Source organism: Musa acuminata, chromosome BXJ3-7 (genome assembly GCF_036884655.1).
Source record: "Musa acuminata AAA Group cultivar baxijiao chromosome BXJ3-7, Cavendish_Baxijiao_AAA, whole genome shotgun sequence".
NCBI lineage: Eukaryota > Viridiplantae > Streptophyta > Magnoliopsida > Zingiberales > Musaceae > Musa > Musa acuminata.
The window spans coordinates 5,653,699-5,666,588 of NC_088355.1; the positions used below are offsets into that span (position 1 = coordinate 5,653,699).

Sequence of the window (12,890 nt, forward strand, 5' to 3'; positions counted from 1 at the left end):
CGTTTAGTTCATCTGATCACAAATTGAGAATTCACAATTTATCAAGATTGCATCATTTTCTCTCATTGTCATGTACTCATGTTTTTGACTGGTAACTGTGATCCTATTTCATCACCGGAGCATATCATTCAAATTGGGTCATCCATTGAGACTTGATATGACATTGCATTCAATTTCATCACTTGGTTTTCTCGATTGATCCTGATTGTCTCATTTTCATAAATCATGATCAAATTGCAGAGTCTTGACCTGATTCAGCCCACTTAATTTTATCAAGTCTGCATCTAATCAAGGTCTGTTCTTCTTTATAATTCTGCCCCGAATTGCCATATTAACTTAGGTGATATATTGATTAGATTCCATGCATGTGCTATTTCAAACTTACAAAGAAGTATTCAAGCTTTTCAACATGATTGCTATAAATGTCTGTACATAAAGAAGACATGCTTGTGATGTTTTCCAACAGGCTCCTAAATTTCAAAATATATGAATTCCATTGGTATGGACATTCTTCAAAAATTGCAACAAAAGCTTTTCTTTTTGCCAATCTGATATTGTTGTCTCTTTATTAAAAACCACAGATAAATTTCCTTCTCTAGTGTCCACCATTTATCAATCATCAAATTGGATCACCCAAGCAAGTAGCTGCTATTTCTTGGTGACGAGGGTTGGCTCCCTTGCTAGTTCTTTAATCAAAACCAAGCAACTTCTGCTGCAAGCAGACTCTGAACCAGGTGACTTCACAGGTTCATCTGAGCCAAATTTGAGGAGGCCACTTCCTGTAAACTGCAGTTCTACTGAACCACAGCCTCACATCCAAACATGTCCCCTTCTCACATGAAAGATCACATCTAGAAGCTTGATACAACTAAAAGACCAAGTAGGGATTTTACAGGATTCAAAGGACAGAAACTATTTGAGCTCATACATTTCCATCACTAACGTGCTTGAAAGCATGAATATAAAAGTAGATACAAACAGATGCTGGATGCCCTCCACATATTGCCTGATGGCAATTTGTTTGTTTTCGTGGACCAGTAGACATCCATGCTTAATAATATCAAACAGTCCACAAAGGCTTACAAAGCAGTTTTACTGACACATTTTAATCATCTGTCTGCACATAAGACGGACTTAATCCATGTGCAACCCATGTCCAAACTATTGTTCAATGAGCATTGGTGCTGTGTATACGTTTAATGACGACCACAATAGTTGCCATGAGAGACAACATAAACAAAGATCTTAGTACGTCATCCAAGATATGCATGCTTCTTTCTGTTTCCACGCAATGAAAGAGCTCAACCACGAGATGAGTAATCTTATCGATAAGTCCCATAACTTTTGTTTTGATGTTATCCAAGATCCACCTCACAATTATTGTAGCAATGTCGCCGACTCCATTCAAGAGATCGTATTGGACGCTTCCGACTTCTACTTTACAACCTGTAAGAACATTTCAAGTTGAAACTTAAGCAAGATTAGCTCCAAAAAAATATTTATCATGTCCGAAAGAGTCAGATCCATTGCCTAAACATAATTCATTAATTTCATCAGTCAATTTGTTAAAGATATTCTACCATATTTAAGAGAAGACAATGAAATGACAATTTTATTCACTCAAATCGATTACATCAAGCGTTGTACAACTATATAATGATTTTGCACCTTCATAAATAGAAGATTGATCAGCATGTGGTCTTTTATCTCGTTACAACATTATTTTCATTTAACAGTTTGCTTCTGGAAAAGGAGAAGATAGTGCTCCTAAATTGTAGAATTCGATATCAAAATCATGCAGCTGCATGAAGCTATGAACCAGTTTAAATAGTCCATCTTGTCTTGACTTACAACTTACAAGAAACATAGCAATCGAACAACAGACCAAGCTGAAAGTATGACTAACCTCCTATCAATGTATTGTTACTTTTATTCGAGTATATAAGAAAGAGTGTCATGAAGCAGAGTGATTGGCCATAGTGAAACATACTCAGTGGATACTAACCTTTGGAGTTGTCATTCTCTAGATAGAAAATTATTACATATAGCAAAGTCAGAATCTTCCCCGGAGTACAACAATAATAGTAATGCAGGTACCAAGCATTGCATTGCAAAACAAAAATCTAATGCAAGAAATGTCCAACAAGTGTACGACTCAAGTTGATGAGATATAAATTGTATAATAATCAAATACTCCTATGAGTAACAATTAGATCTATTCATAGAGTAAAGCAAGCATGAAGAAATATTGAAACAAGCAAAAGAGTCCCGATAGTTGCATGCATCATGTAGGTAGGTTTAATTAGAAAATTAAAAGAGACCTGAGAAGAAAGATTCCTTCAGGTCTTCAACTGCTGCATTTTTCATAATTGCCTCCCAGATAGCTTTATCAGTTGACAAGGATACAACAATCCTCTGCAAAAGCATAAGTAACATTTGGGTAAAATTAGACCTTATTGCATTAATCAACAGAGAAAGTGGAAAGCCAAGGTTCTGTATAGAAATTGCAAATGGTAATCTTATTTACTTATTGTAGAATGAGGTGCTTATCAGAAACAATTTCAAGATTAATAAGTATGTAGGACGTGCTATTGCATTTGGAAATTTCAGGCCGAAATTGACACCACGTAGGATCCAGTGGAGCAGGGGGCAGATCATAGTAAGTCCTTGTCTGAGTTAGTATCCCTTAAGATAAAACCTTGATTTCATATGCTCAGTTGTGCCACCAATTTGAGGTCTTACAGGCCCCCCATGTTGCTGCTGGAGCAGCCATCATATCATTGCATGAGTTGACTAAAGTGATCAGCTCATGATATTTGATGCAGTGTCATGTAACTTATGGAAGCTGTATGATGTTGATCATATGTTCTTTTAAGATCAAGGATTCATGTGATAGCTGTGTGAGGCTCAACAAAAGTGACTCTTCTCCTCGGGGAGTGGCCAGTCACTTTACTAAATTGATGATTGCTGAATGAATGATTATGGAAATCTATTAACGAAAAGGACACCATTATATCTGATTGTATCTGGTCTCAGAATTAAAGACTGCTGAATGAATGATTATGTTTGGCCAATGGCTAGGTAACTATGTTGCTCCTTCTGTTATTCTTGTCTATTCTCCTTTCTTCTATAATTTGCATTTTTTCCCATTCATTGCCTTTATATCTCTTTTATCTCTTGGATGCTTATCAATAAGTATAAATTTCTTATTCCCCCTATATATTTTCTACTTGTTCTTTCTCAATACAGCAGCAAGTTGGTAGTTTTTAAACCAATACAGCAGTGGTAATTGTATCTACTACCTGTCTAGAATTACCTTCTCAGGCCTTCAACCTACCCTTGTTCTACCAAATTGTTATTTAAGCTGAACCTAAAGAAAAAATCTTACTTTTGATACCTTCATTATTCTATCTTCCAACAATAGGAGCATTGTATTCACATTCATCAAGAATGCTTTAATAGATAACATCTTGAAATATATGCCTTGGAAGATGAGCAATTGCATGATTGCAAAGTTGGCATTATGATTTGGAGTCTTACAAGAGCCAAATTTTTACCCCCAAAGGATGATGTGGATGAACAAGAATTTTTGAAATCTTCGAAAGAAGTGCATATTTCCATAGATCCAGGTATGAAAACCAAAAGAGGCTATGCAAAAAGATATAACGCAAGAGAAGGAACCAAGCATGAGAACAAGATGCACATTAGTAGTTTGATGAGAACTTCAACATAATATTGAGCTGCCATAGCATCCATGGATAGCAATGATGCAAGGAGAAGACAACAACGACAATGAGAGGAAGCAGAGGCTGAGGTGGCAGCAACACAGGTGATGGCTGCAAGGTGGAGGAAATAGAGAGAAGGTTCTGTGTTGACAGCTTTCAACAACTTTCAAACTTGTTTTCAGCCATAGAGTTTAAAACATAAAATAATTTACTATTTCCAACCAAACTAGACAAAATGGTTATATCCACGTACCAATCCTCTATCGAACCGATAAATACCTGGTATACTTGGCATTTAAAACCTTATGTTGTGAATCATTCATCATGAATATATAAGTCAAGATCTTGTAAATACATGAGTTATGCATGATTTGAATTATACACGAGTCAAAGACATTGGCAAAGATATTCAGAGCATCATCTAACCACTTTTAATGCAGAAAATAACAGTCGAGCTCCCGAGATAGAAATTATGCTCTGATATGGACAAGCGGATAAATGATATGGCTACTATTTTCAACCAATAGAGACTCAATGCATGAAGCCTAGTTAGCTCGGATATGATGAAATGCCAACTAGATCCACCATGTCAACATGGCATCTAAAGGAATATGACTTCATTAGGCCACTTAGTATTCTATAATGATGACAGTTACAAAGCCAACACTATATAAAGGGACCTCTCTATGTATGTTTTTATTCTGAGCTAACTAACCAAATAAACCAACATGACTTTTTCTGCTCGTAAGACACTGAACCATCAGAGGGGTTTTTCTGACACATCCTCGACATAGTCTTTTGCTAGATGGGCATGAGTCTTTTGCACCTGTGAGAGAAATTCCCCCTCAACTGAGTAGACTCTGACCACATCCCTCAAGACGAACTTTTCCCCTCTTACAAACATGACAAACACTCGGAAAACAGGTTATATTGGATCAATTTTGCTATGTCGAGTTGGTGACCATATCAACACACATGGAGGATTAGGTTCACATGTGAAGCATAATAGCCTAATGGCAGAACAGTTTCCTCCACACGATGGCCAACTCTATGCAAACAAATACTTTGTTTAATAACTGAATATTTATGCTCCAAACTCCAAAGTAGCCTGAACGGTGTTCACTGAAATGGTGGTCTCCAGTTTTAACAATAATTTAATTGTCCTTATGATTAAATTAACTAGATGATCCTTAATTGATTTAATTTTACATCCAAACTCGAACCAATTAGGTCACCAACATGATTAATGATTCATTTGGAGATCATATTATGTGGTCTATGATTTTATTAGAACTCCAACAATCCTGATTTCTAACTACCTTTGTGGAATCGAGATCCAATTTCAATACTGACCTCATGTTGGCTGTTCGGTATCACATCAGGACATCCTTAACTATCCGACCTCAATCATCATTAGACAAATTTCATCAACATGGCCTATGAAAGCATCATTGTAACTTTAATCACCTAATTGTCATATATAGGGGAGAGACAAGGAGAAACAAAATTTGCCAATGTTTAACTTGCAAATATATTAGTAATAACGTGCATTACAATCCAATGGCAACAAATGCTTCCAGTATTCATCCATCACAGAAGACAAGAAAAGAAAATCAGATCGATGAGAAGATGCAAACACACTGTAGGTTCACAATCCATTGATGATTAAGCTATCCAAAGAGTTAGAAAAGCATGTAATTACCTACTATCATCATATTTTATCAACAGGGAATAAGGAGCAAGAAAAAAACTAATGGCTTCCATTTGGGACTGGGTATGATGAAATGGAAATTCTAGCAAAAATCTATCTTCTTTTCTTTTTTCCTTTTCTTTCTCTTCAGGAAAATAAGGAAGTAAAGTTGACTAGACAATTCAGAAATCAGATGACTCATAAAAAGCGAGATGATATAAATAAGTACTATAAAAAAGTTTTGTGCGACAAACATGAATCAGAAAATCAATAGAAGGAGTGGAAACATGGAAGATAGACATGGCCAGTGTAAATATGCAACTAGGAAAGCTGGAACAGAAAGAGGAGATTCCATTTATTACCTGGAGATCAGGATTTTTCTGTAATAAATTGAATAAATTGAGAATTTTTTGTTGTCCTTGAGAGTAGAATTCTTTTAGACTGCTAAGCTGCATTGCCTTCTCGACATGAAGCTGTAGTGCATGCCTATCGGATTCCTTTTCAGCAAGTTTGCTTGTCATTTCAGATGAAATTGATACATTATTGACAGCTTTCTTGTCCAAAGAAGGTCCAATTTCAGAAGCATGAACAAATGTCCCCAGAACAAATACTCTACAAGCAATACACGATGTGAGATTAGTCAAAACTAAGTCATACAGAATGTTTCATGAAATTCATCAAACTAATTATGAAAGAACTTGACAAGGAGAAAAACGATGTATGCAGCTGAGATTTATCTCCTTTTCTGCTAGTTCATAGCTGAAATGATTACCACTTCAATAGGAAGATACTATTTACTTACCAAAACAACTATGAGTCGTCTTTTGGTGCTAGACCCTCCTCATAGAGAAAATCAATAAGCATTAATAACACTGCATCTATAGAAATCCTCAGCCAATATCCTTTTTTTTTTATTATCATGTTACTGTTTTCCCATTGACAATACTAGATTGTCTTTCAAAGTTCAAATTTTACATGTAATTGGTTGTGAATGAGATTATAAGGAGCTTAAATCTTGATTTCAACATTCACGAATAACCAGCATACATGGGTTTGACTATTCGAAGTAATGCTGAACATTGACTAAGAACAAAAGAAACCTGTATGAGATCCACCAATTACAAAAACTAGTCATCAACCACCTACCACAAAATTGATTTGAAGAAAAAACTGAATATGTTTCCAAGTTTAATTACAGATTATATGATAATATAGAAGAGACAGGAATCAGCTACGCATGGACTTCATGTTAAAGGCAAACCATGAGCATGACATTACACAAGAGAGGGGAAAAGATGAATAAGTGAAGCAGTTATCTTCAGACTCCATAAGTCTACAGCTGTGAATATATGTAAAAAACAAAAAGAAAGTATCATAACAGAACAAGTATCATCATAATTTGTTGTTAAGTTATTTTCAGACTTCTTAAATCGACAGCCGACAAGATATGTAAAAGACAAAAAGAAAGCATCATAATAGAACAGTTATCATCATAATTTGTTGAATCCATTTTTTCAATTATTTCATTAAATTACAACAGTGTGGTACCTACAAGAGATAACTGTAGACTGAGTTGAGATCAGAGATATTAGTAAAGACAACTAATGCGTACAAGAAAAGCAATGGTGAAAAGAAATGAAGATACAGTACGAATTATCACTACAGGGGAATTTTCATTATCACCGCAACATCCCGAAGATTCACTTGAGAATTTCTAGCTGATAAAAGAGAATGCCCCTAATTTTAGTCGTATACAAGCTGTAGGTCTCATCTTATCCCAGCAATTATTTGTTTCGGCCTATCAAGTATCATTAATCCAACAAAATTGTCAATAGAAACCATAAAGCAGATTGCTTATATTAACAGTACAGCTCCCTGCCTCTGTCCACTCCAGATCTAACCTTTACCGATCATTTAATCGCACCATCTGTCAGTTGTAAGTGCTCTCATCGACAGTACGGTAAGTCAAAATACTTGAAGCTTACTGCTTAAGGATGGATAGCGCCGCCTCGGTCTCCTCCTCGGAAGGGGGGAGCTCGAAGACAGGGCGTAAAGACAGAGGAGTCCCGCCGTCGCAGCTGGCCACCATCGACGAGTCGGAAGCGGAGCGAGGAGAAGCTTTGGTGGGTTTCGACCCAGCCATTCCCAGGAGGACGTCTTTTCCGACGAGATGGTCGCACTCCTCAGCGCCCACTCCGTTGGCACGGCCCATGGATCGCGGTCTGTTGCCTCCGGTCACTGCGGAATCCACCGGACAATGAGCTTTACTCTTTATCTTCTTATTTCTTCTCAATCAGTGCTCGTGGAGTGGGCATATTATTTTCACAAGAAAATTACTATATTATCCCTAACATAATATCGCTTGATTTCCAAATGGCAGCAATTAATTGCCAATTAGAAGAAATGAGCCGATTGAAATATCTTAATAAATGATAATTGAAATATTATTATTATTATTATTGAAAGAAATTTTTATTACATCAAATGATATTATTATTTATATAATAATGCACTAACTAATTGAAATATCTTAATAAAAATGTCATTATGACATAGATTTATTTTCTAGAAATATTATAATGCAAGTCTACTTTGATCGGCATAAACGACCAAACATATGGAATCCGCTGATGACTACTATAATTAGATACATTTTCGTCCACCACTCACTAATTTTATGTTTTTTCCGGTTTTACTTCGTTCATATATAATAATTATTATTGTTATTATTACTCGAAGTCTCCGTCATTTAACGATCGTTTACTTTTCGTCGACTCGTATGTAACGTCGGAGGTCAACAACATCACCGCGGCCAACGAGTCAACGAACGTTTGAGAACGTCTCGCTTGTGGTGATCATCACCGTCTGATCGATTAAGCTGTTTCGCTCATCGGACGTTTGAGAACGTCCTGCGAGCGCAGGAACAGCAAACCGCCGCTGTATAAAGCCGTGGGAAGAACAAGGGGTTCCAAGAGATTGCTTTTGGTTGTTGGTTTCCTTGTTTGAGAAAGAGAGGAGAAAAGAGAGATGGATGCGTTCTTCAAATCCGGCAGCTGGAGTCACGAATCGCTCAAAAATTTCCGGCAGATCACTCCCGCCGTCCAAAACCACCTCAAGCTGGTCCGGATCAAACCCCCCTTTCCGTTGATGTTTGTCTTGGTTAATTTGATGGTTTTCTCTTGTTTTTGAGATTTTTTTTTTTTTCTGCCCCTTGTTTTTCTCGTTTGGGCTTTTGTTTTTGATGGATCCACTTGATTTTCTTTTTAGGGCTTTTTTTGGATTCGTGTTGGTTCTTCTGAGAATGATTATTTCTTCGTCGATGTTTGTTTTTTTTTTTTTATGCTCTCTTCTTTGTTGGAATTTGATCTGAACCTTGACTTCGTTTTTTGGGGGGTTGGAATGTAGGTGTACTTGACGCTATGTTGTGCACTCGCGGCATCGGCGGCAGGAGCTTATCTGCACATTCTTATGAACCTTGGTGGCTTGTTGACCACGCTTGGCTGCCTCGGGAGCATCATGTGGTTGCTGTCGACGCCGCAGTATGAAGAGGTGAACCATGCCTTGTTCTTCTTTCCGTTCCCAAATCAACTTGCTTTCATGTTCAGGTTCATGATTCTTTTCAGCACACAAGTGATACAGCCCATTGTTTTGCTTCTTGCTGTTTAGGGAAAGAGGTTTGGCCTTCTGATGGCCGCTGCTGCCTTAGAAGGGGCTTCCATTGGTCCTCTTATTCGGCTTGCTGTCGACTTCGACACGAGGTACTGTTGTTTGTGTCGAACATGGGATATAAGTACAGATTAGTTATTTGTGCCTCTTTTTTCCTGGTTCAGTAAATTGCATCGAACTGTACGTTTTGCTTGACATTTTTCAGCTCTTTTAGCATCTTCTACGAAGCATGACTATGCCTATTATCCATTTTTGGTCTTTTTCACTGGGCTTCAATGGTCTTTCAATCAACCTATTTGTCCATTATGTTATTTCTATAAGTGACTGCAAGTGTTATTTAGTTTTGTCTGCTAAGTTAGACATTAGTGTATCTCACTTAATTAGATGAATCTGTTTTTCGGCCCAGATTGAACCAATAGGAAAAGGTTGTGAGCAAGAGAACCGTGTCGATGGATGTAAAAGATATGGTTGTAAATTAGTTCATCATCTTGGAATGCATACAGTGATAGCTTAGTTTCAATGTGTTCATACTTCTAATGAACATTTGTACCATTGATGTGATTTTTTTTAACCCCTTCTTTAAAACTACGGAAGACCAGTGAAGTTGTCGGACTTTCTAGAACTAATTTGCCAGTAATTATGCTTATTTTTCTTCTTAATATGGAACAGTCAATTTTGTTTTTTAAATGTCCAATGCCTATTCTGGATTTTATCTGGATACAAGTTTGTCAAACCAGGTATGCAGTTTCTTTTATGATCTACAATTGTTGATCTCCTGCAAGTGTCGTGTTTTAAATTGGTTAGCCATCCATCATTCATTGTTAAGAAAACCAATAGCATGAAAGGATGAACTGACTTAAAACGTAACTTGAAACATGCATTATATTGTTCAGGCACTAAAACAGTGTTGCATGGTTTTCAAGTCTTTTAACTCTGTAGGGACTAGGGAGGGTCGATGTACATAGACAATCTTACTCATGCAAGTAGAGAGGCTGTTTCTGTGCTGTTGTATTTAGGCAGTATGACTTTTACTTTATATATTGGTCATGCCAGTCCGTCAGGGCATGGTTTTCATGAAGCTTATTTTAGTCATGCTAGAAAAATAAGCATGTGACTTATTGTATTATTACAATAAATTCCATCTCAAGCAGACACAAAAAATTTAATCTTTCTTGCCCTTCCAAAATCTGACCACAATCTTGATGGCCTTAGTTGCATATGGTTTCTTGAGTTTTCTATGGCTGTTACAAATTTCTGGATGACAGCACATTATAAAAAATGATATATTTGTTAGTGGATGCTGTAAAATGACACATAATGTACACAATTTTTTATCAATTTGTTTTTTTATTGTGTTGCTATGGACATGGAAATGATCTTGTGGCTAGGTGACACATGAATTCATATAGGACTCTTTAACTTTTTTGTTTTCCCATGTATCAAAATGGTACCAAACCCATGCCTGATCATAGCCAGTATGTTGTACCTGTTTCTTTTAAAGATATAGCAGAGTTCATGATTGGTGCCTCTTCTCTGTGATTTACACCCACTGCTAAAACTGCAGTGGTGTCCTGCTGTACCCTTATGACACATGACATAGGTATATCACATTGTTTACTAGTATTTTGTGTCTTTGAAGGCTGTCCGAGGGAGCGTTTGGGAACACATTTATATTTTTGAAGTGTATTTGGAGAAAGGGGTTTGAGGGGATGTGTAGTTGTAGAATACTTTAAATGTTTCGTAACAATAAATAAAAATTATATTTTAAAAATGCATTGACGTAAGCATTGTTTGGTAAAATTATACTTTAGAAGTTCATTGGAATTATGTGACAAATTTACCCTTCTAATATTTTTAATATTTATTCAAAAGTTATAAAAATTTGTTTGGCCCAGATATATAATAAATAAATAAAATAATCATATAAGTGAATGTGGTAGAAATCGAGAGAAAAGGGGAGGAAATGAGGGTTATGGTTTCTATTATAAAATAGCAATCTTGTTATTTTAGATAATGCCATAGAGTATTTTGATAATTTATAAAATTTTATTAGCATCCACAAATGTTGAAATGCTAATGCTACCCTAAGGTAGGGTCAGCATTTGAACATTTGCAATGAACATCCATGCCAAATGCAATTTGAAAAAAAATTTATTGAACGTCAATTCACATTTAAAATATTCATTGGACTCTCAATGTGCATTTGAAATGTATTCCCAAATGCACCCTAAATTTTAATTTATCAATGAATATATATATATATATATATATATAACCCTATTTCAATTTGGTCCATTATTCAATGAACTTATAACTTTGCAGTAATATTGTCCTCTCGTTTGGAGACATCATTGTCATATCTCCTAAATTTACAAATTCCTTTTGGATGTACAACTTAATCAAAGTTAACTCTTTCTAACAGCATACTAATCACCGCTTTTGTGGGGACTGCACTCGCATTCGGATGTTTCTCAGGAGCAGCCATTGTAGCTAAGAGGAGAGAGTTCCTTTACTTGGGTGGCTTGCTATCATCTGGGCTCTCTGTCCTCCTATGGCTGCAGTTTGCTGGTTCCATCTTTGGACAATCTACTGCTATGTTCAAGGTCGAGGTAGGTTTCTAAATTCTAGCACAAAAGGAAAGACACTGCAGAAGTTATTGCCATGTTTTGTCCCTGTCTAATTCAGTTCTGCTCATGTCTTCTTTCCCAGATTTACTTTGGACTGTTGGTTTTTCTCGGATACATGGTGTTTGACACCCAAGAGATCATAGAGAGAGCCCACCATGGCGATCGAGACTATCTGAAACATGCACTGACCCTCTTTACAGATTTTCTTGCAGTTTTTGTTCGTATTCTCGTCATCATGGTAATCCAAATTCGCCTTAGCTTTCCTCTCCAATGTCAAAGTTGATTGTTTTGTTCTGTTTTGATTTACTATTGTTTTCTTGTGCAGTTGAAAAATGCATCTGATAAGTCCGAGGAGAAGAAAAGAAAGAAGAGATCGTAGATCCTATCATTTTCGCGCATATAGTTGCTTCTGCGTAACAGCTCCTTCTAGTCCTTTATCCTGCGTGGCATGCATCGTTAGTCGTCTGTGACAAATGTGTCTCGTGCGTGTCTTACAAAACATTTCTATAGTAATGGGCGATGTTTGTAAGGATGTGTATGTGTCTTCCTGCTACTTTTTAAGTTTCACTTGCGCTGTATGTTCCAATAAAACTTGTGAATCACAATGGATACTTGTTCTACAATTATCTTATCTATGTGTTCGAAATGGAAACGGCTGCCTACTTGATCTTAATCTTATCCGAGCACGTAAATCCAATTCGGACACCAATGTTTCTTTTTGAATTCATCCAAAATACACCCAGCAGATGTCTGGAAAACATCTAAACCACTAGCATCCCTAGTCAAATTCACCATGGTTAGATGGGCCGAGATGTCATCCGACGGTAGTATCCAAAGAACCTAAATATTTCTTTATATGAGGACAAGGTTGAAGAAAGAGACAAATGCTTCCCAATAAATCCGAGAAGCAACGACACCAGCAAGAGCATGATTGTTGTTTCACGTGGGATTGGTGCTTCACCGGAGCTGACCAACACTGCATTATCTCTGTCTCTGGCCTCAACCGCATAAAGGTCAAACAGCTGGTGTTTGAACCCGCCGATAAGGAGACAAGCTGGTCCACACTCCCTTCTCTCCTTTTCTTGCTTCTAATTTCCACAACTTAATGATAGGAAGAACAAGCGGACATGACATGTCACAGAAGAATTATGATCATCTTCATCTGTTTGGATCTAACACACA

At 36.8% G+C, this 12,890-nt stretch overlaps 2 protein-coding genes across 2 annotated transcripts; one reads left to right on the plus strand and one right to left on the minus strand.

The window, feature by feature from the left end:
• Window positions 1-903: 903 nt before the first annotated feature.
• On the minus strand, window positions 904-7,701 carry LOC135642114 (uncharacterized). The gene is made up of 4 exons (XM_065157982.1): window positions 7,401-7,701; window positions 5,778-6,027; window positions 2,322-2,415; window positions 904-1,446 (listed from the first exon to the last, which is right to left on the minus strand). Exons 1-4 carry the CDS (start codon window positions 7,625-7,627, stop codon window positions 1,169-1,171), a joined length of 849 nt encoding a protein of 282 aa, XP_065014054.1. The 5' UTR covers window positions 7,628-7,701; the 3' UTR covers window positions 904-1,168.
• A 670-nt stretch (window positions 7,702-8,371) lies between these two features.
• Window positions 8,372-12,331, plus strand: LOC135642611 (bax inhibitor 1-like). The gene is made up of 6 exons (XM_065158901.1): window positions 8,372-8,535; window positions 8,821-8,964; window positions 9,082-9,173; window positions 11,504-11,690; window positions 11,791-11,946; window positions 12,034-12,331. Exons 1-6 carry the CDS (start codon window positions 8,443-8,445, stop codon window positions 12,085-12,087), a joined length of 726 nt encoding a protein of 241 aa, XP_065014973.1. The 5' UTR covers window positions 8,372-8,442; the 3' UTR covers window positions 12,088-12,331.
• Window positions 12,332-12,890: the final 559 nt, after the last annotated feature.